Raw genomic sequence first — 19,646 nt, forward strand, 5'->3', positions numbered from 1 at the left:
ATGGGGTTGTATGCAGGTAAGCGATTCTGCTGCATGTATGCACACAAGAGCCAGCCGCGAGTACATCAAATGGAATCGTGATTCTTGCACGCACTAAAGCTCGTCTGCGCCGCTACATATCATACCTTTCGGCGTTCTCTCAAGTACGACAATTTCTGCTGATCACAATTTAAGCGCGGAGCACGCAAATTACGATCTTAAATTGCGAGAGGGGCGGGTTGTCGTAAGTCACTGGTCGTATATGCTGTCGTCGTCGCTTGGCATAGTAAAGGCAAAACCTCACATAGCATAACAAGGTGGAGCACGCGCGCGCCAAGGAGTGTATTTGTTTTTAGGGCGTCTTCATAATAAGTATGCGAGCGCTCGCGTCACCTTCCTCTTTCTCTTTGAGCGCCTTGTCAATCGAAACTTCAAGTGCGGAGCACTTTATATATAACAACGAATAAAAATAGAAAAAAAATGAAGCGCGAACTTTAGAAAGAGAAAAAAATGGGAAGAAAAATGGACATAAAGAAAGTGATAAAGAGAGAAAAAGTTAAGAGAAAAAATAAAAGAAGAGGATCTAAACAGAAGACCAAAAATAAACACTGTACTTTCTTGAGGCTCAATTGCGAAGCTGCTTTATTTTTTTTTTTTTAATTGAAGCCGCCCTAAACATAACGAAAGGATATTCAACGCGCAAAATACCAAATGGCGTCCCCTCTCATACATTAACATATAACAGTTAGCTTGCATCAGCGCGACAAAGGCGAAACAACGCGTAGCAGTTGCGACTTGCACCAGTTGGGCACGGGCCCAACAACGCGCGCGCATCATACGCGCGACGAATGCAGCTTTGTTTAGCTGACTGAAGCTCGGCACTTTCACTCGACACCATTATATAGTTATAACACGGCGGATTAAGTTGTGAAAACATTGCACGAAACAATTAACGTCTCTTTTTGCGCGTGGAAACGAATCTTGAGAATGCGAGATTGAAGAACAGGCAGTGTTGATATTGCTACTTCTCGTTTGCTGAAATATACATAGTTTTCATTGACATCACCGTGGTCGCCATCTTTGAGAACCATCTGGTTGAGATGCTGCGTGAACTTTCACTCGAACGCGTGAAGCAAGAAACGCGACGTCAGATTAGTGCCGGTGCCCTCTCGCATTCCTTTGTGTTCCCCCTAGGCGCCGCTGGCGTACAGAAGCGGGGAGAGCACAAAGAACGCGGGGACCGAACGACTGTTGTAACTGTGGTGTCCTCCAGCTGCACAGACACGCTCTGTGATAGCCATGGGGGCCGCCATGTTGCGGTACTTAGTGCAAAGAACCTGTCTGTAACGTCTCATAAAAACTGTGTAGTTTTCACATGGCTACATAACCAAATGAGATGTCACGGTGGCTGCCATGTTGAGGTAATTAGCACAGATAACCCATTCTGTAACTTTATCTAAAAACTATGTAGTTTTCCTTAGCCCGAAATATCCCTACCAGGTTTCTGGACCACTATTTTAAGAATAAACCTCAATTTATTATTTCCCTCTAGTATTCGCCGCCGTGAAACTGCCCCCCTTGACATCGAGAACGAGATTGTTCTTTTTAAAGGAGCAGAATAAGAATACACTGAATGGGGGAAGTGATTCTTAAATGAGTGAGAAAATAAAAGTAAGCCCCGTAACTGTCTCTCAGGGGGAGGACACCTCAACAGTAGCTCACGAGGGATAGGGGTAAGGAAGTATTAAAACGATAGGGAGGATTAAAAGGCATAAAGATAGAGAGAGGGGCATGGACAGAGAGACCCACATAGTGAAGTAAGGAGAAGATAGGAAAGATGGACACGGTCGCAGGAGTCCGAGGACGGGGCACCACTCAGCGAGAGCTTTTGTCGGCGTCAAGAGATGACGTAGGGCGAGTCAGTCGGCCAGAGCTGCGCTGTCGTCGGAGATCGCGAGGGCACAACCAGTCGGCACGAAATCCAGCGAGCGAGTCTTACACTGAATGGGGGGAAGTGATTCTTAAATGAAAAGTGAGCCCCGTAACTTGTCTCTCAGGGAGAGGACACCTCAACCATATAGGAGGCTATGCCTCAACAGTAGCTCACTAGGGTGGGGGTAAGGAGGGATTAAAAATTATAGAGGTAGAGAGAGCGGAAGGAGAGAGTGAGGTGCAGGGACAGCCACACACGAAAGTAATTTAAGAAGATAGGAAAGATAGACACGGTCGCAGGAGTCCGAGGACAGGCCACAACTCAGCGAGAGCTCTTGTCGACGTCAGGAGATGGCGTAGGGCGAGCCAGCCGGCCAGAGCTGCGCTGTCGTCGGAGATCGCGTGGGCACAACTGGTCAGCACGAAATCCACAGAGCGAGTCCCGCATATGCGTTGTCAGGCCTTTAGCACTTCGGCGACGCTGGCATTCATGGCCAAGTAAGCCCCGGCGTTCCAAACGAGCAGCCTTGCTCGGCTTACGTGTATCAAACGTGCCACTTACGTTACGTTAATTCAAGGCATATGAACCAAGACTTATCGGGCCAAACACGAAGGGGTGTACATGGTATGCAGTGCGTGTGGACAGGAGGAGGAAACTGCCAAACACTTGATAATGTTCTGAAAAGCGCTCCACCCTATAGTTCACGATGATGGTGCAGAGTTTCACAGCACTGGGGTTTAGAACAGGGAGGACAAAATAGACTTTAAAAGGGTAGAATTAACTAGAAGGAGGTTATCTAATTGGTGGCTACAACCAGAGTGCTTCAATGCTTTGAAGGACTCTGCTACAACCAAAACACGAGTGAAAATTAAGCTCTTCACTGCAAACTGCGAGGAGTTAACTTTAACATTAAAAAAAGATAAATTTAGTTTTTGTTCACTAAGTATTACGGCTAGGTGTCGTTAGCCGCCGCCCGATCTAAAGGGTACAGCCATATCAGTCCATCCATCCATCGACATAAAGTCCTTAGATGAAACTTGTTTTCATCTTTCATCTAGGGAACCTAGGCCTATCGGGTGTCTAGAGCGCGATCCTCCACAGGGACCGGAAGTAGGAGAGTGGGTTGCCCTTGCAGTCGCCGATGGTCGAAAACCTTGGGTGCAAACAGGGGAGTGAAGTGTGGCTGTGGTTTCAGGCTTTTAGCTAGCGGCAGTGATAATATAGGAGATGTAGGGCAGAAAAGAAAAAGCGGCGCCAATGGTGAGGAAGAAAAGGTGGAGGGTAAACTAGGCAAACAAGAACTAGAAGCGGCATGTCCACCAGAGATACTTCGACGAGCCAAGCGACAGGCATTCTAGGAATTTTTGAAGAAAATTTAGTGTGCAGTGCATGTGGCGTCCTCAAGTTCCTAATGAAGAAACTATGCACACAGCTCGGAAAAATTATTCTCATAACACTCGTAGTTGGGCTAGTTGCTGCATTGCTTCAGATGAAAAATTCCAGCCAATAAAATAATGAACACAGGAAACGAAAAAGGAGACAGGAAAGCGGCTAGACTACAAACTGCTTATTCACAAACGCGTGGCTCAAGTATATGTACTCATGCTGATACATGGTCAAGCTAAAGCTTTCAACAAAAACACTTAACAAAAATTGCAAAATAAAATAAACACACAATCTTTCAATGCAATCTTTGCCATAATAATCACTCAAAAATTACAAAAAAGATTCCAGGAAGGTTTTTACTTCCTGCGCAATGCCACGGAGCTATCCCAGCAGCATGCTCCACCATTCTTTGCAATGTGAAAAGCTTCTAGTATTTCACGTGCCAATTTTTCATGGCTTCTGCCCAAAATCCTGATTTTGTTCAGCACTGGCTTACATTTACACGGTTTACAATGAAGAGCTAAATTGGAGCCCGTTCCTTTCTCTAACAATTTAAAATGTTCCCACACTCTAAAATTCACACAACCCTATGTATAACATCCCGCAAGTCAATGGAATTGCATACATTACGCTAACAACACATTTCACAAAAATCTGCTCATGCCTCGCTTCACACTCAGACTTCTTTTTTTTTCGATGCGTGCAAATAAACCACCCAGTTTTCTTGGTGCCGAAAACACCACGGACACACCATATCTGAAAGCAACTTTTTTCAAGCCATGCGCAACACGGTGCATGTAGGGCACCACCTGTGGTTTCGTTTGCTCTAGACCGGTCTATGTGTGTTTCTTTTTTCCTTTAGTTTTTTGTAGCAAAGATTCAGATACAGTCAACAAAACGGATCTTGGAAAGACAGCGTTATTTAGTCTATCGTTCTGCACGATGAAGCCCATCTCAAGCATGTGTTCACAGGACTTTGTCGGGGCAGATTCAAGGCAAAGAGAACAGATGGCCCTCTTAACAGTTTTATAGTGTGTCCAGCCATACGGTAACAACTCTTTCTTTGCTCTTGGCAAATACATCCAACAAACGTGTCCTTCACAATACATAATGTTTATGTCTAAAAATTGCAGACTATTGTTCACCGGCACCTCATGTGTAAAACTCAGGCCCTTCCCTAGAGTTTTAAAGCAGCACAGTAGGCTTTGCACTGTGTCGTCGCAGGCCACGTTAAAATCAGTTGCTAAAATTAGCAAAAGTCATTCACGTACAAAAAGTCGCAGGACAGTGCCTTTGTAAAATGGGAATTCTAACTCCCGGTCAATAGAAGAAAAAAAGATGTTACACAGCACAGAGGCAACACAGGATTCTATGCATATCCCTTTCTTTTGAACATACAAGGCTGTGTCAAAAGAAACAACCGTCCAGGGAAGATAAAACTCAAGGAGCGACATACACTTTTCCACACTAATGCCCACAAAGTTCTGAAATGTAATACTTACATTATACTTAATGCAATCTCGGACAGACTTAATCAGTTCTGTATGCGGTATGGAGTAGAATAAATTTTCGACATCAACAGAAAATATTTCATTTCATTTATTGCATCCTTAAAGGACCGAGGGCATTACATATAAAACCTATTTCCTGCTGATTTTTTAGAAAAGCAATGATGTGTGTCAAATTTTTTAAAGAATGGGTCATGCAACTCAAGCCCTCACAAACCGGTCATGTAAAAATGAGCTAACTTCCTGTAACCAAGTGCCGCGTTCACTGACGATACACCTGAATGGCATGTGCAGCTTGTGTGTCTTCACTGCAAAGAACACGTTCAGAGTTGCTTTATTGCATTTACTAATGGCACTCGCTAACCTAGGAAGCTGCATATCATAGCACATAGCTATCGCCTTTGTTTTCCCTCTGCAAGTTTTGCTGCTCACCAGTACAAAGTTCTTTGATAATGCTTCAGTAGCCTTTTCATCGTACGTTGACACAGACATCACCACAAATTCGCCTTCTTTATCTCCTTATAGTAGTCGTAGGTTGTTCCTTTCAAAGTAGGAGACGACATGCTGTGTGCTGTCCTTTGGTAGAAGGTCTCTTTTCATGATGCTGTCCCCACCATTTAACAGACACCGCTCACTGTCATCTCCAGCTTTATAAGCCAACTTCCTGTTTAACGTGAGTAGATCGAGTGCCTGGATCATAGGCAGCACACTGTACTTCGGTCCTTTCTGCAAAATGGCAGCTACACCCTCAGGAACAGACGTGTCATCCAGGAGAACCAGACAGTAGGGTTTTGTGCGCGCCTTTCCGGCCTTCTTCAGCGAGAACTGAAGGACTCATTGCCACAGGAACTTGGCATTCTGCATTACGCTTCGCCTGAAAGTCTTCATCTTTTCTTCAGCAATCCATGCTGCGTCACGAGCACAGCAGAACACATTATTCAATCGTACAGTAGCCTAATTTGCCTCCGAATTTCTGACTTCATGATCCAGCAGATACGCTTGACGTGCCCACTAGACGGTGTAGCTTTTTAAAAAAAAGCTGCAATTTCTGGTGGCACCAGACCGTTTCGTAGGTAGTAGAAATGACGCCTTGCACAACATGTTGCCGTGGCAATTTGACCGATGAGGACGTGTACTTGAGCCCTGTGATGATAGGAACATAGAACAGGCTTAACTTTAGCCCTTCATTGTTAACAGTGTAAATGTAAGCCAGTGCTGAACAAAATCAGGATTTTGGGCAGAAACCATGAAAAACTGGCACGTGAAATACTAAAAGCGTCTTACATTGCAAAAAATGGTGAGGCATGCTGCAGTGATAGCTGCGTGGCACGGCGCAGGAAGGAAAAAACTTTTCTGGAATCTTTTTTGTAACTTTTTGAGTGATTCGTATGGCAAAGATTGCATTGAGTGATTGTGCATTAGTTTATTGTATGTTACAATTTTTGTTAAACGTTTTCATTAAAGGGCGCCTAAACCCCCTCTGATATTTTCCCAAACAATTCAAGTAAACAAGCGCATCGTGTGCAGAATGCTGTCGCGATCAACGATGCCACACGCCGTAGCGCTACAGGTAGTAGGTGTGCCACAATTTCGAAATAACAATAGCTTCTCCTTTCCGGTTCCCGCCATTCCCGCCACTGACATGTGTGACATCACCAGTGAAACTCGATGACGTTACCACTTTGGATGCTTGCAATTGGCTGAACGACAACCGATGACATCCGGTCACTCTGCAAACAGCTGTTCGCGCGCACCTTGCTGTTCTTGGTCGTGTTGCCGCTTGCGAATCGACATCTGCGGCCCGTAACACAACACAGGGTACATACCGGCACGATTCATAGGGATGCTGGTTGGCACGACAGCAACAGTGGTTAGTCAACGATCAGTGCACCCAGATGACGCACACAACACAGTTGATGGCGAGCTGGGTCGTCGGAGTGGCGGATTGTGGCAACTGGAAGTAGACACTGTCTCAAACAGAGCATCAGCGGTGAGGTATGCCACGCGAGATGAGGAGGGGCACTCAGCTGACTCAGCGAGGAGGGGCCAAGCGGTTTTGGGAAAGGGTAGCATAGGAAAGAAGGGATCGTCGCGTTTTGATCATCAAATACGTGTAACTCCGCTATTATGGCACCGTTTCAAAAAATTATCACGACTACGTGTTCGTTGTAAACTCGAGCACAACTTCCTCACCTCAACTAAATTTCGACCGCTGGGTGGTTTAGGGGCCGTTTAAGAGCTTTAGCTTGACCATGTGACCGCATGAGTACATATACTTGAGCCACGCATATGTGAATAAACAATTGGTAGTCGAGCCGCTTTCCTGTCTCCTTCTTCATTTCCTGTGTTCATTATTTTATTGGCTGGAATTTTTCATCTGTCGCAAAACTGTATGTGATGCAAGCAGGTTGGTCCTCTAAAGACTCTGCTGACAGCAAGGAAAAATGTACAGTGTATAAGAATGTCGCACATCTCGCGTGCGATGCGATGTGCATGCGAGCGTATCTGCATACTTGATTTTTTTTCCCTTAAATACAAGTGCACACATCTTATATACACTATATAACGTTAGCAATGTACCGTTGCTGTTTTAGGAGTACCACCTGGCAAACCTTTCGATATAGTATGCCACAGCATATTTCACTCAATATAATGGTGGAAACTTGAAATTACGTGTAGCACACCAACGGAGCGAAATGCTACACGTCTTAAACTTCCCGTTTTCAGTGCATGCTAATGCACTACAGGTGGTCTAACTAAGCCGATGCCCTGAATTACGGCATGATCTTACATAACCTTGGTCGCTTTGGGATGTTAAACCCCACAAAACGCAACAAAACAGCATAGACACGTCATTATATCGATATACAGGGTGTTTCAATAAATGTGCCCAATATTATTTGGTTATTACAGAAAGGGGATCTGTGTCTTATACCTGCGGCACTCCTTTTACTTTGGCAGAAGACATCTTCAGATGCAGAGAAACATTAATTATGGCAGTACTTATAGAAATTAAAACAATAACCTTCTTAACCAGTGGAAATAGCCAGTCGAGTCAAATGGGCCAATTAAGGTGCCTACGAATAGTCTACAGCCACCTATAAATTTGAGAAAAGTGATCACTGGTAATCACTGCGAAGCGATAAAATCTGGCAAATTTAGCAGGCAAATCCAAAACTGATGCACCAAACAGCGCATTTACCGTTCACTTCGAAAACACCCTCAATAAAAAGTTAATTGCTTTGATTTCTTTAATTACTGTTTTAATCAGCGTTTGTAAAAATCTGAAGATGTCTTCTGCCAAAGTAAAGCGAGCACCACAGATAGCACACAGATGCCACTTTTCCGCAATGTCAGAATAATATTGTACACATTTCTTGAAACACCCTGCATGAGACCCAGGCCTAATATGGGCCTGACCCAAGCCCTGCCCAACCTGAGCTCGAAGGTCATGTCGATCCAACAATGTCGTACTAGGCCCGGCCCAGGTCCCTGCAGGGCTCTAGTGGCGACCACCTCAAATTATCAATGGTGGCGGCATGTGCGGTGCTTATCGCAAGTGTCACCAGTCTACTGATGCAAAGTGCGCACCACGATGAGATGCTCTGTTGAGCTTCAGAATAAATGTCACCACAATTCTCAGCCAAGGTTACTCAATATAATAACAAGACTTACATTATCACACTTTCTCATTTGATCGACTGTGGAGAACGCAAGTAATTCGCTTATGCAACACGTTTGCAACAGCCCGTATCCAGCGCTCTTGCCGTTCTGCTTCGCGAAAGCTAAGGAAATCGTAAAAACTGAAGTCCTTTACATCCGTGGCAATTCAAAATGCAACAGTAGCTTCAACTAAGGTCTTTCTTTGTAGAGAGTGAAGCTGTTGCGTCTGCTCTTGTTTTCGCTGTAGTTCTTTCTGGTACAGTGCAGTTCTGTTGAGCGAGCTAGCAAGCACTTCATGGCAGTTTAGTGACGCATCCGACTAGCAGAGAAAAATTTGTAGCGCTTTTTCTGGTAGTTCAGTGCGCAAACACGTCTATTATTTCGCTTAATCGTTGTTTCACACGCACTACATGTACCTGGCTGCGCAGCAGACCGTGCAAAGAAGTCGAGCTTTGCACTACCCAAAACTTTGCCGACAGTTGGCGCTACGTGTCTCTAAAACTCCAAAATCTGAAACACGCGGACTGCGGGTTCACATCGAATAAAGCTTCATGACTTTGCTAAATAGTACTCACATTTTTTTTCTTCACCAATTGCAATAAATAGTACTTCTTTAGGGTAAGAAAAAGATGGGGTCAGGTCCCAAGAATTTCTTTTCGCGAGATACAACATGAGGTCAATATGAGCTGAAATAAATGTTCTATTAAGTATAGCATCCAGATTTTAGTTATTATGAAAATCGGTATCGATACTGTTTTCAGAACATGATGTTAAATAACAGTGAGAAATGACCTATACAGTCGAACCCCTTTATAAGAGGCACTGGCATAAGAGGCAAATGGGTGTAAGAGACATCAGCATGCCTAAAGTAAGATATGGGTATACAAAAAAAAAATGAATATGGGGTACCCTTATAGGAGACATCTCATATAAAAGACAAGAACTGCTACCTGGAGCATGCCTCTTATAAAGAGGTTTAATTATATGGAATGGTTGAAGGTAAAAAAGAAAAAAAGAAAACCCGAAGACACTGCGCCAACCAAAGTGAAAAGTGATTAAAACACATAAAGAAGTTTCGGCTCCCACACAGGAGCCTTGTTCTCAAGTGAAATGAAAATATGTCAATCAGTTTTCTACATACATGGAATGTGGGGACGTTAAGTTAAAATGCAATGTTAAGTGGCATTTTGTTCAAACTCGCTGCTCCCCCCTCCCCCTTCCTGATTACACTATCCTCACTGTTCTGGTCATTGTGTTTTGACTGAATTTCATGAAAGCAGCCTGCTGGCTAGGGCAAGTTTTTATAATTTGCGTCAGTACTACTTGAAGCATTCTTCACCACTAATTGAGACCGTATCTCAATAACTGGGCTGAATTATAACCAAAATATGGTTAGCAACACATCATTACTGAATTCTACAGCAAATATGAAAATTGTCACAAAATGACTAATCATCAGTGCAGGATGCTGCCTCGATACATTCGAAACGGGTGGCTCACACTTCCACAGGTTGTGCACCGCCACCTTGCCCTATGTATGGATGACCTTGCATGTATGCCTTACCGTTAAATGCTATATTATGATAATAGCATATGTATGCGACAACTATGGCTACATCATTTCCATTCTGCGCATGCACAGTGTGCAGTGAACAGTGCTAACATCAAACCCTTGAGTTTGCATGAGTGCAGGTTTATCCTTTCTTAGGTTGAACACGCTGCTGCATGGCACCCCTCTGCAAAGCACCAGTGCATTTGGAATGGCCAGGAATTGAATTTATTTGACGCAGGCTCCCCATCAGTGCCTCCTCTATTTTTTCAGTGCCCAGGCGAAGGAGCAGATTTCAATGGGCAGCGACCGTTGGTGCTATTGCGGCGATTCACCGCCAGGCGCCGTAACTGGAGTAGAGGTGTCGCCGCATCGTCTCTCGCGCAAACGAATGCTGCAGCTGCATTCGAAGCTGCTACACGGCTCGCCTTTCGACTGTGTTCGCATTGTTTAAGGTGTAATGAAAACTTGTAAACGAGAATCTGTGAAGAACTTATTGTTCTGGACATCCAGCTCATTTCAAAGGCATGCGTCAGTCCCGACTACTTAATCCAGGTGCTTGCGCTTCGTCTGCTAGGCCAATACCAGATAGCTCATGCCAGTAACTCACGGAAGATCGTTTTGTCACCGCGGTGTTCGCTTGACTGAGAGTTTCTTTTTTGACTAACTGAAAGTGGAATTTTGATAGAAGCCTTTGCCAGAAGCTAATATTAAAAGCTTGAGTGCCAAATGTTCCCCGATGCTTGCTACTCTCTAGTGGCATAGCACATTATGCGCAAGCCTGGAGTTCATGCACTAAATAGCACTAAATGCCACTAGACTGATTCCATAGATATAGGTCATCATCCGTTCCCTTCGCAAAGCATTACATGTGTTGCCACCGAGAAAAAGCAATTGTTAGGAAATGAGGAACTATGATAGGTGATTTCAACATTTGACAGCTTAAACATTGAAATCATCGTGAAATAAACAAAAACAGCTCTATATGCAGCGTGATTTCTGCGATTATGGCCCATGTTTTGAACATGCGCTATTAAAGTCAGAAGCCTAATGCCGACTCTCAACTTCAGACAAGGTGACAGACATGAAAAATGCGGTCTTTGGTCAGTTGCTTGAGTTTGTCTGTGTATTCGTGGACGGATAGTTATAGCCTTTATACGCGGCTGCTCAGCTCTGTTTCTTTCTTCTTCTCTCTGGTCTCTTAATTCGGTAGCGAGCAGAGTAGAGGCCAAATTGCTGTGTGGTGCCCATGGGCTCCCATTCAGCTTCAGGGCGTAATGTTAGCATTACACACGGCAGTGATCGCGAGGCAGCATTGTTAATGATTCTCATTTGTTGACTGTTCGGAAGCAGCGCACTCCCATTTAGTGATATCGATTGCCATGTTGCCAAACGTGACGGGCGGTCTTCAGCCACCACTACTTATATTCTATAAAATATTCGGGTTGTAAATGACAGCTACATATTAGAGTGTAGTACGAAGATTTTTTAGGAATCTAATTGTTCTGCCTTATTATGCTACCACGCTCCCCCGAACACCAGCGGAAGCTGAAATTTCATGGAGCTACAGCCGTGCAGTGCGTTAAAAAGATAGCTTTAAATTCCTCATCAAAAGCGAAAATCCATTGCAGGTTGCCCCCGGCACCTTCTTGCGTCGGCGGCGTGAACATGTGTGATGCAATAAATCATCGAAAACATCATCATACGATGTCACATATCACAAATGTTTGTGATGTATTGGAATGGCACATAACTTGATGGCATCATATAACATCTTCGCTCGGTCGAAATGGGCCGATCATGACGGGAGTGCATAGCTAGCTGAGGGGCAGAAAACTAGCTTTGTCTCCAATCCTTGAGGCAGTAAGAAAACCATGTTGGGCGTAGAAATATCCCGGAGGAAAGTAGGAAACATTCAGTGCATTGAATCGGAAGAAAACGAGGTTAGTCCCAGGCGAACTTATAAAGGAAATGGCGGGGTTTTTTTTTTTTGTAACTAATGAGAAATGAATAAAGACAATCTGATTTTTTTTCTGTCAGATATGCAGAGTGGTACACAGCAGTACTATATATTGATGCATGAAAATAATGAGCTTGCAATACCTTGAAAGAGAAAATAAAATGCGAGTGATATAAAGCTCAGACGCATATATCAAACCGGTAGCACAGCCTGACAGAGCCGGGGGAAAACAGCGTGCCACTATGTTCGTGCTACTTTTCATCCTCCCTGCATCCGTGAAAGCCGTCAAGGAGCCCGACTGCAAATTAACTCGCATGAATACACGAATTCATGAGCATCATAATACGCGCGACCGTTCAGTGCCAGCATCCCAAAGTCTACTTGCGCTGCGCCACCATGCGGCAGCAGCGAGTGGAGGGGGAGTGCGTGCTTGACGACCTGAAGAGAGCGTTCACCTGAGAACTGGAAAAAATAAAGGAGGCGCTGTCCTTTTGCACTGAAGCAGAGCAGGAGTGGTGCATTTTAATACTGTAGTAGATGATGTGAAGTACCTTAGAATAAGGGAGATGACCTAGTTGGTAAACTCATAGCCAGAGCAATAGTGGTGGATAGTGCTAGTAGCTAGTGGCAGTAGCTAGTGGCAGTAAGCTAGTGGTAAGTTGGTAAGCTAGTTGGTAAAGACAGGGCATGCGAACGCGGGCACAAGAAAGAAGTCATGACACCACAAATCATTGAAATGGCAAATTTTCTCACATGGTTGAAGTTTTCAAAGTTTTACTCTCAATATGAATTCCGCATGCTGATAAGCTAACCTCAACCAGTCGGCGTACAGCTGCTTCTGATGGCGATAGTCACGTGGAGCAAAGCAACAAATCTTGAGGTTTTCCTGGTGAATTCTGACTGGACGCCAAGATTCTGTGGTCAATACGGCACAAATTCTCTTAGCACGTCTGGCAGATCGTTGCAGAAAGCCGCAAAAAAGCATAAATTCAACTGGGCAATCTCTACTCTTAGGAAACCATGACGAAGTCCTAGCATGGAACAAACAGTAATTAAAGAAGCAGGACTGTTCAGATAAGCAGGAGAACATAAAAAATAACTTGGAGTACTAGAAATAAAGCTCAAAACAATAGAGAGCTGAGCTAGTTGTTAAGCATTAATTTTATAAAGACAGGGCAAGCAAACCCGGACATAAGAAAGAAGTCGCATATTGTTAACACAGTCACAACTTCTTTCCTGTGTCCATGTTCCCACACCCCATCTTTTTAGAATTGATGTGATGCTACTCACGTGGGTCCTAGTGCATTTGCATGAATTCATTATGATGCATAGCCACGCTAAAGTAGTGCTCCGCAGAGTTCAGCCAGAATAAGCCACGTTCACCCTATGTATGGTTCTGTGTCAGTGCGTGAATAATTATACCGTCAAGGACGTGCTGACAATTCGATATGTTCGTCGTGTGGCTGCTCTAAGACACTAAAACACGCTATTTTAGAGTGCCGTAAGTTCGTTGTACAGCGAGCACTACTCAAGAAGGACTATGGACTGATTGGACTTAGATGCATGACCCTTGACGATTTCTTGTTCCCAGGATGATGTGCTTCTAGGCTTGACCAGGCTCCCAGCGCCCTTTTAACTTTTTTAACGAAAACAGACTTGGCGTCATGTTTATAAACATCTTTCATGTGACTATTTATTCTTTTTTACGTGTGGTTTTTTTTTCCTTCTTTTTTTTAAACTTTCTTTTCTCTCCTCCTTACTTCCCATATTTCCACCATGCCTCCCCTTCCTGAAGGAGCAGGCAGGCAGTTGTCAGCCTGTTCCCTCCCTATTTCTTGTCTTCGTATTTTCTATATACTCAAACCAAGTAATAATAATAATAATAATAATAATAATAATAATAATAATTATTATTATTATTATAATAATACACAGTGAGCACATTTATAAAATGCCATGCAACCTTTGACAAACCAAAGGCTTATCTATCTGACAGCCTTGCACTGCCATGGTCGCTTCATCTACTTCGTATGCACTAAAATTGGGATGGTATAATATGAATGCACGCCGAATATAAACACAAGGTTGAGACATGACCAGCTTCACATTCATGTCATACATCATTATGTACATGACAAAGTAACATCGTGATGCAATGATTGTCGTTCGATCATTTGCTATATAACATACCAGAACATATAACTTAGAACGTTTGTGCACACTAAACATGCATGACAGCTCACAACCCAAGTATTCATAAATTATACAAGTGACACTGCAGAGTTGTCGCAATGGTTTCATTAATATGTTTTTTACCAGAACAAATGTCTGCATGACAAACATGAATCGCTTGTCAATAACCAAAAATTGGTTATCTCTTTTTCCAGGACAGCTAAATATGGGTGACAAAACATTGAAAACATGACGAGAAGAACACGAGGCAGAATGAAGCACTGCTTGGTGTTGAATCTATAGCAGTTTTCGTTTCAACAACTCCTAACTGAAACCATTCTGTAACGCGACCGTTTGGTTCATGACCTTATAAGGACAGGGTTCAATCTAAGGCACATCCATTGTTTTTATTGTACTGCAAGAGATTTTTAAGCACTTGAAATAAAACACTACAAAGAGAGAAAAATTTTTTGAAACAGGAGGAGCACTGCTCCTTCTGTTTCAAGAAATTTTTTTTGTGCCTCAGTTTTCTGCATCGAATATGAACCACCTTGCCCAAAAACAAGTTTTTTTGAAAATAATTTCCCCTGCTTGAAATGCAGTGAAAGTAACTTTCATGCTTTACAAACACACACATCCTGTATAGATGCTTCACAATACAACGTGAAATATTACAGTTATAATGCGTGGTACAAGTGCCCATTGCCAACATGTGATTATCATAAAGAATTCGTGGTTTGAAGCCAGTCACCCACTAAAAAAGGTACACACGCTACTGCACCCTAAAGGCCACTTAGTGGGTGCATAGCAAATTCGGAAAGGTTTAATGCACTGTTTGAAGTAGTCACTAGGAACAGAATATGGCTATCGCGTTCAACTCCTAAAGGCGAAGCTATAGGGGCCCCCCATTTTTTATTTGTGAAATTTGGTTCTAGTTGCATGCAATACCTTGTACATGTATAAACCTTTTTTTTTATAATGGGTAGATTTGAATGTCTGTTTCAACACTTGCTATTTTGAGCAAAACAAACCCCATTCAAAGTTGATGAAGGTAATCTCCACACAGTGGAACAGTACAGTAGGAAGAATTGATAATCGAAAGTCTCCAGGCACACATATTCCTGCAGACAAAGAAAGCAGATATTGACACTCCAGAGATAAATTAACCGTTTATTATTATAACTTTAGTGTCATTCACTGTACTCTACACAATGATCACTGAATTAGAAAAAAGGATATCAAAGATTAAAATGAAACATGACAAAACATTACATGATGTGTGTGGAATGTTCTTCCTCCATCCACATTTTTCGAACTGATATCCTCTACAGGTGCTGAGTCTACAACTGTACATATAAACTTCAGAGGCGCATCACGCAGCACTTGTTTTTTCAAATAGCTTAACTAGAGTGTGCACATATGCGCAGGCTTCTTGTGTGGACAATTAGCATATCAAAGATTAAAATGAAACATGACAAAACATTACATGATGTGTGTGGAATGTTCTTCCTCCATCCACATTTTTCGAACTGATATCCTCTACAGGTGCTGAGTCTACAACTGTACATATAAACTTCAGAGGCGCATCACGCAGCACTTGTTTTTTCAAATAGCTTAACTAGAGTGTGCACATATGCGCAGGCTTCTTGTGTGGACAATTAGCAGTCATTTAACTTAATTGCGTTGCATATTGCTGCAGAGGATCATTTTGCTAGAGACACTACCACATTTGACATGTGGTAGTGTCTATTCACAATGCGCACGGGCCTGTAGGTGGCGCGCCGTGCAATTCAAAATGGCTGCGGCAGGATGATCAACTCGTGAACTCGCATAAGCAAAGATAGGACGCACAGACGTACGCCCCACTGTCGCTTTCACCAGATGAACTCTTGATCGTTGAATGAATATACAGTATATCATACCAAGATACCCTCCCTAACGATAGGAACTATTTTGCTACCTCATTTCTTGGCGCAGTGCAAAGGGTGGTGATGTCAGCTGATTGACTGTGCATCAATGACGCCTTGCGCGATTTCGCATGTGCTACCGAAAACTGCGTGAACTCAAATTCACGTATAATCTAAATGGCACTCCGAGATAACTTGTGCCGGGCCTGCCTGGCGGCTTTGCCACAGTAGTGGGCTACTAACGAGTAGCGCGCCGTCGCGGCTGCACAATCGTACTGAATGTTTAACGTACCGATGGTTTGCAAATATATTACGCCGTAATCATTACTTGCGCTGTAAGCACCATGGAATTGCTTCTTCAATGGAACACAAGCATTTAACTTCCTATTAGGTAGCACTTGTGTCACAGACTCTAACAGTGCATATTTCACTGCTCTGAGATGTCGCAGGTTCCATCAGCGCAATCACAACAAAGATATCGAAGCGAATACATGCCTATGCTTTTCGCAACGTTGAAATTGTGAGAATTCGTCGAACAAGAAACAACGTCGTTTGGAGAGTACTGGTGAAGTGCAGGAGAAGTTAGCAGAGAGGCGTGGACTGTAGTCGTAGCTGCACATTTCATTGCTCTAACCATTTCGCTTTGCTGGTCGAGCTCGAGTGTGTTGGTGGCATGCAGCACTCCGTAATATCTACTGTAATCGGGCTACATGCAATGCACGAGAGCAACTGCTTTTATTTTGAGTTCACTGAAGAATATCATACAATAAATACAATCAAAGTGACTTGCAAGCATGAAAAAACACTAACGCATGAGGACACGTGAAGTGCGACTCGGTCGTGAGCTAGTAGCTGATTGTTCATTGTCTCTGTCACTCTCGTTGCGTTCTACATCCAGTGAAAAAGCCTATACGTCAAGACAGTTTCTTTGAACAACACTGCTGAAACTAATCTGAATAATTCACAGCGCCGAACGACTTCGATAATACCAACAATGCGTCACTCACCATGCACAACAGCAACATGACGTAACTCACCACGTTTGAGCGCAGAGAACAATTCGCTCCGAGGCCCGGCAAGAAGCGAATCGCTTGCAGTGTGCTGCTATCTATCAACAAACGAAAAAAATCAAGCGGCGCAGCATAAACCAAGGTTTAAAAGCGGAAATCGAGGCCTACGCTACTTTCCACGTACTATGAACGTTAAGGAATTCATGTACTACAAAAGTCGTGACGAATGCTATACGCATGTAACATAAGGCAAGTTTCAACTGCAAAGGTCAGACGATAACATTTAACTGTTCTGTTCAACGTGGCTACAAAAAATTTCTTGAAGCTGATATGTGTACTCTGCTGGCCATAATCCAAAGTGTGAGATGTCATGCATATTTAGGAAAACTTCGCATCTCGCAAGAACGAATCAGATTTATCGTGTCATGATTGGTCCGGTATATTCACTGATGCACAAAATATACAAAGTGGTTAGTGTTCGTTTCTTACTAACATGTTAACACTGCGGCTAGCACAGTCGAACAAGGGAGCGTTTGCCTACTGATCGTCCCCGAGAGGACACTCCTAAGTCTTGCTAGGCAACACGACAGTCCATGAACATCGCGAATCGCCAATGTTTTTTGTTGTTGTTTTTTCATTGCTCAAAACTAATACAACCAAAAAACACACTGGGCACGCGTTTTGGGCCCACCTTTAAATATTTTTATGCAAGGACTGAAGCTGACTGACTGAAGGATAATTAGGTGTTTAATTACATACTAATTACTATAATTACCAAACTTTCACAAAACAGCACATTCCTTCATTTTCTTTTTTAGAATGCAATACTTAGTGCCGTTGAAGCCTGCCATACAAATCTGATGCATATGCAGACTTAATTCTGTGCTAATTAACATTATTACTAAAGCTCGCACAAAACATTCCTTTGTTTTTTTTTTTTCTTGGAATGTAATACGAAGTGCCTTGAAATCCTGCCAAGCAAATTTGATGCAGTTGCAGAAAGTGCATCATAATTTGCCCCTGAAGGGGATATAGGTACTTACAACCTAGAACACAAAGCTTGGTTAGTACTTGAAGAACTGTACCAGTTCTGTCCCAGTTCAATTTGCGCAATTCTTTATAGTCGTGAATCACCAACGTGCCCAGCAATGAGTCCTAAAGCTTGTTTAACAAGCATGCAGAAGTGAAACATGCACAACCTCTTTTGCATGATTTGTCTTTATCCATGAATACTTGGCCATGCGCAGGACTGGAAGAGGACGAGCTCTGCCGCCTGCTCTGCCCCAGGGGCCGCCTGGAGCTGCCACGCGAGCCGTACAACGAGGTCTACCCGGGCATACTACTAGGCGATGGCACAACAGCGCTATGCGTGGGCATGCTGCGACGTCTCGGTGTGACACACGTGCTCAACGCGGCGTGTGGCCGCGACTCCTCTCTCTGCCTGGTCAACACAGGGCCAGCATTGTACCGGGCGGCTGGCATCCGTTTCTTGGGCATCGAGGCATTAGATATGGCCGGGTTCCGGCTGGACCATTTCTTCGAAGAAGCCGCAGAGTTCATCGACTGTGCTCTGGCTGAGCCCGGGGGCCGCGTTTACGTTCACTGCCACCAGGGGATCAGCCGCTCGGCAACGTTGGTGATCGCCTTCCTGATGCTGCGTCGACGACTGAGCGCCCGTGAGGCTGTGCGCATCGTGCGCGCACGCCGCGAGATCGTACCCAATCGTGGCTTTCTGCGACAACTCTGCCTGCTCGAACACCGGCTCACGCAAACTGGTGTCCACGCGATGCCAACCAGGCGACCAATTGTGTCAGGTTGCGGCAGTCATCTGCGTTAGAGTGCACAGGTGTCTTTTTAAAGGGACACTAAAAAGAACCAGGATAAGAATAAAATTTTATTATTGCATAAAATCAAGTTATCGCATCTAAGTATACAGAAGCAGGTTCTAAAGTCTGAGACTGAATCGGCACCTCCTGAACATGGCAAACACTAAAAAAAAAATTATAGCAATGACAGGGAGGAATAAAAATTACAATTTGCATCTTAAAATAAGTTATTATTTACACTGCAAAGACAGAAAAATAAACATGAAGACATGTGATGCACTTAAAATAAAATCACAAGGTTTGCACATTAAACCATATCTAAAAAAGCTTTATGCCTGTGTCGGATAAATGTAATGTTGTATTGGTTGATAACGAACTTTTTAAATTCTCTGACAAGTGACTTGAGGCATACGGCAACAAATTCCATATGAAGAATGCGCTCGAATGGGCAGTTTGTTTACTGTAGTTAGTGTGAAAACAATGAATCAGATTAGATTGATCATTTATACTTGGAGTGCTATAATGTTATTGATTTCACCATTATATGTTCATTATTACAGCAGATAATCAAGGTCAAAGGTTCGTTATTAAACTTCATGCCGAAATATCCATGCGTGGCATTACAGATTGTTTTGGCAACTCTGGCAAATAAAATTTTTTTAATATTAGTACACTATGCCTTTGGCCTCTGCAGAGGACAGTGTACTTCATTTTTACCGATCATGGGCTACGTAGGACCAAGTAGATGCCGCC

The 19,646-nt window shown here is 43.4% G+C and overlaps 2 protein-coding genes across 4 annotated transcripts in view; one reads left to right on the forward strand and one right to left on the reverse strand.

Annotated features, from left to right (window-relative positions):
- LOC142774857 (dual specificity protein phosphatase 3-like) lies at positions 1 to 18,747 on the forward strand. Its single transcript, XM_075875998.1, has 3 exons — positions 1 to 16; positions 18,315 to 18,632; positions 18,680 to 18,747. Exons 1-3 carry the CDS (start codon positions 1 to 3, stop codon positions 18,745 to 18,747), a joined length of 402 nt encoding a protein of 133 aa, XP_075732113.1.
- The window catches only part of Snp (Snipper), a 24,646-nt gene continuing 20,306 nt past the window's right edge, over positions 15,307 to 19,646 (reverse strand). For all 3 annotated transcript variants that reach the window (XM_075874880.1, XM_075874881.1, XM_037432590.2), the window contains one exon: positions 15,307 to 18,895. In XM_075874880.1, the coding sequence (XP_075730995.1) occupies positions 18,831 to 18,895 (65 nt within the window). In that variant the 3' untranslated portion in view covers positions 15,307 to 18,830. The remainder of the gene's footprint in view (positions 18,896 to 19,646) is intronic.

The sequence above is a fragment of the Rhipicephalus microplus genome, chromosome 10 (assembly GCF_043290135.1).
Source record: "Rhipicephalus microplus isolate Deutch F79 chromosome 10, USDA_Rmic, whole genome shotgun sequence".
NCBI lineage: Eukaryota > Metazoa > Arthropoda > Arachnida > Ixodida > Ixodidae > Rhipicephalus > Rhipicephalus microplus.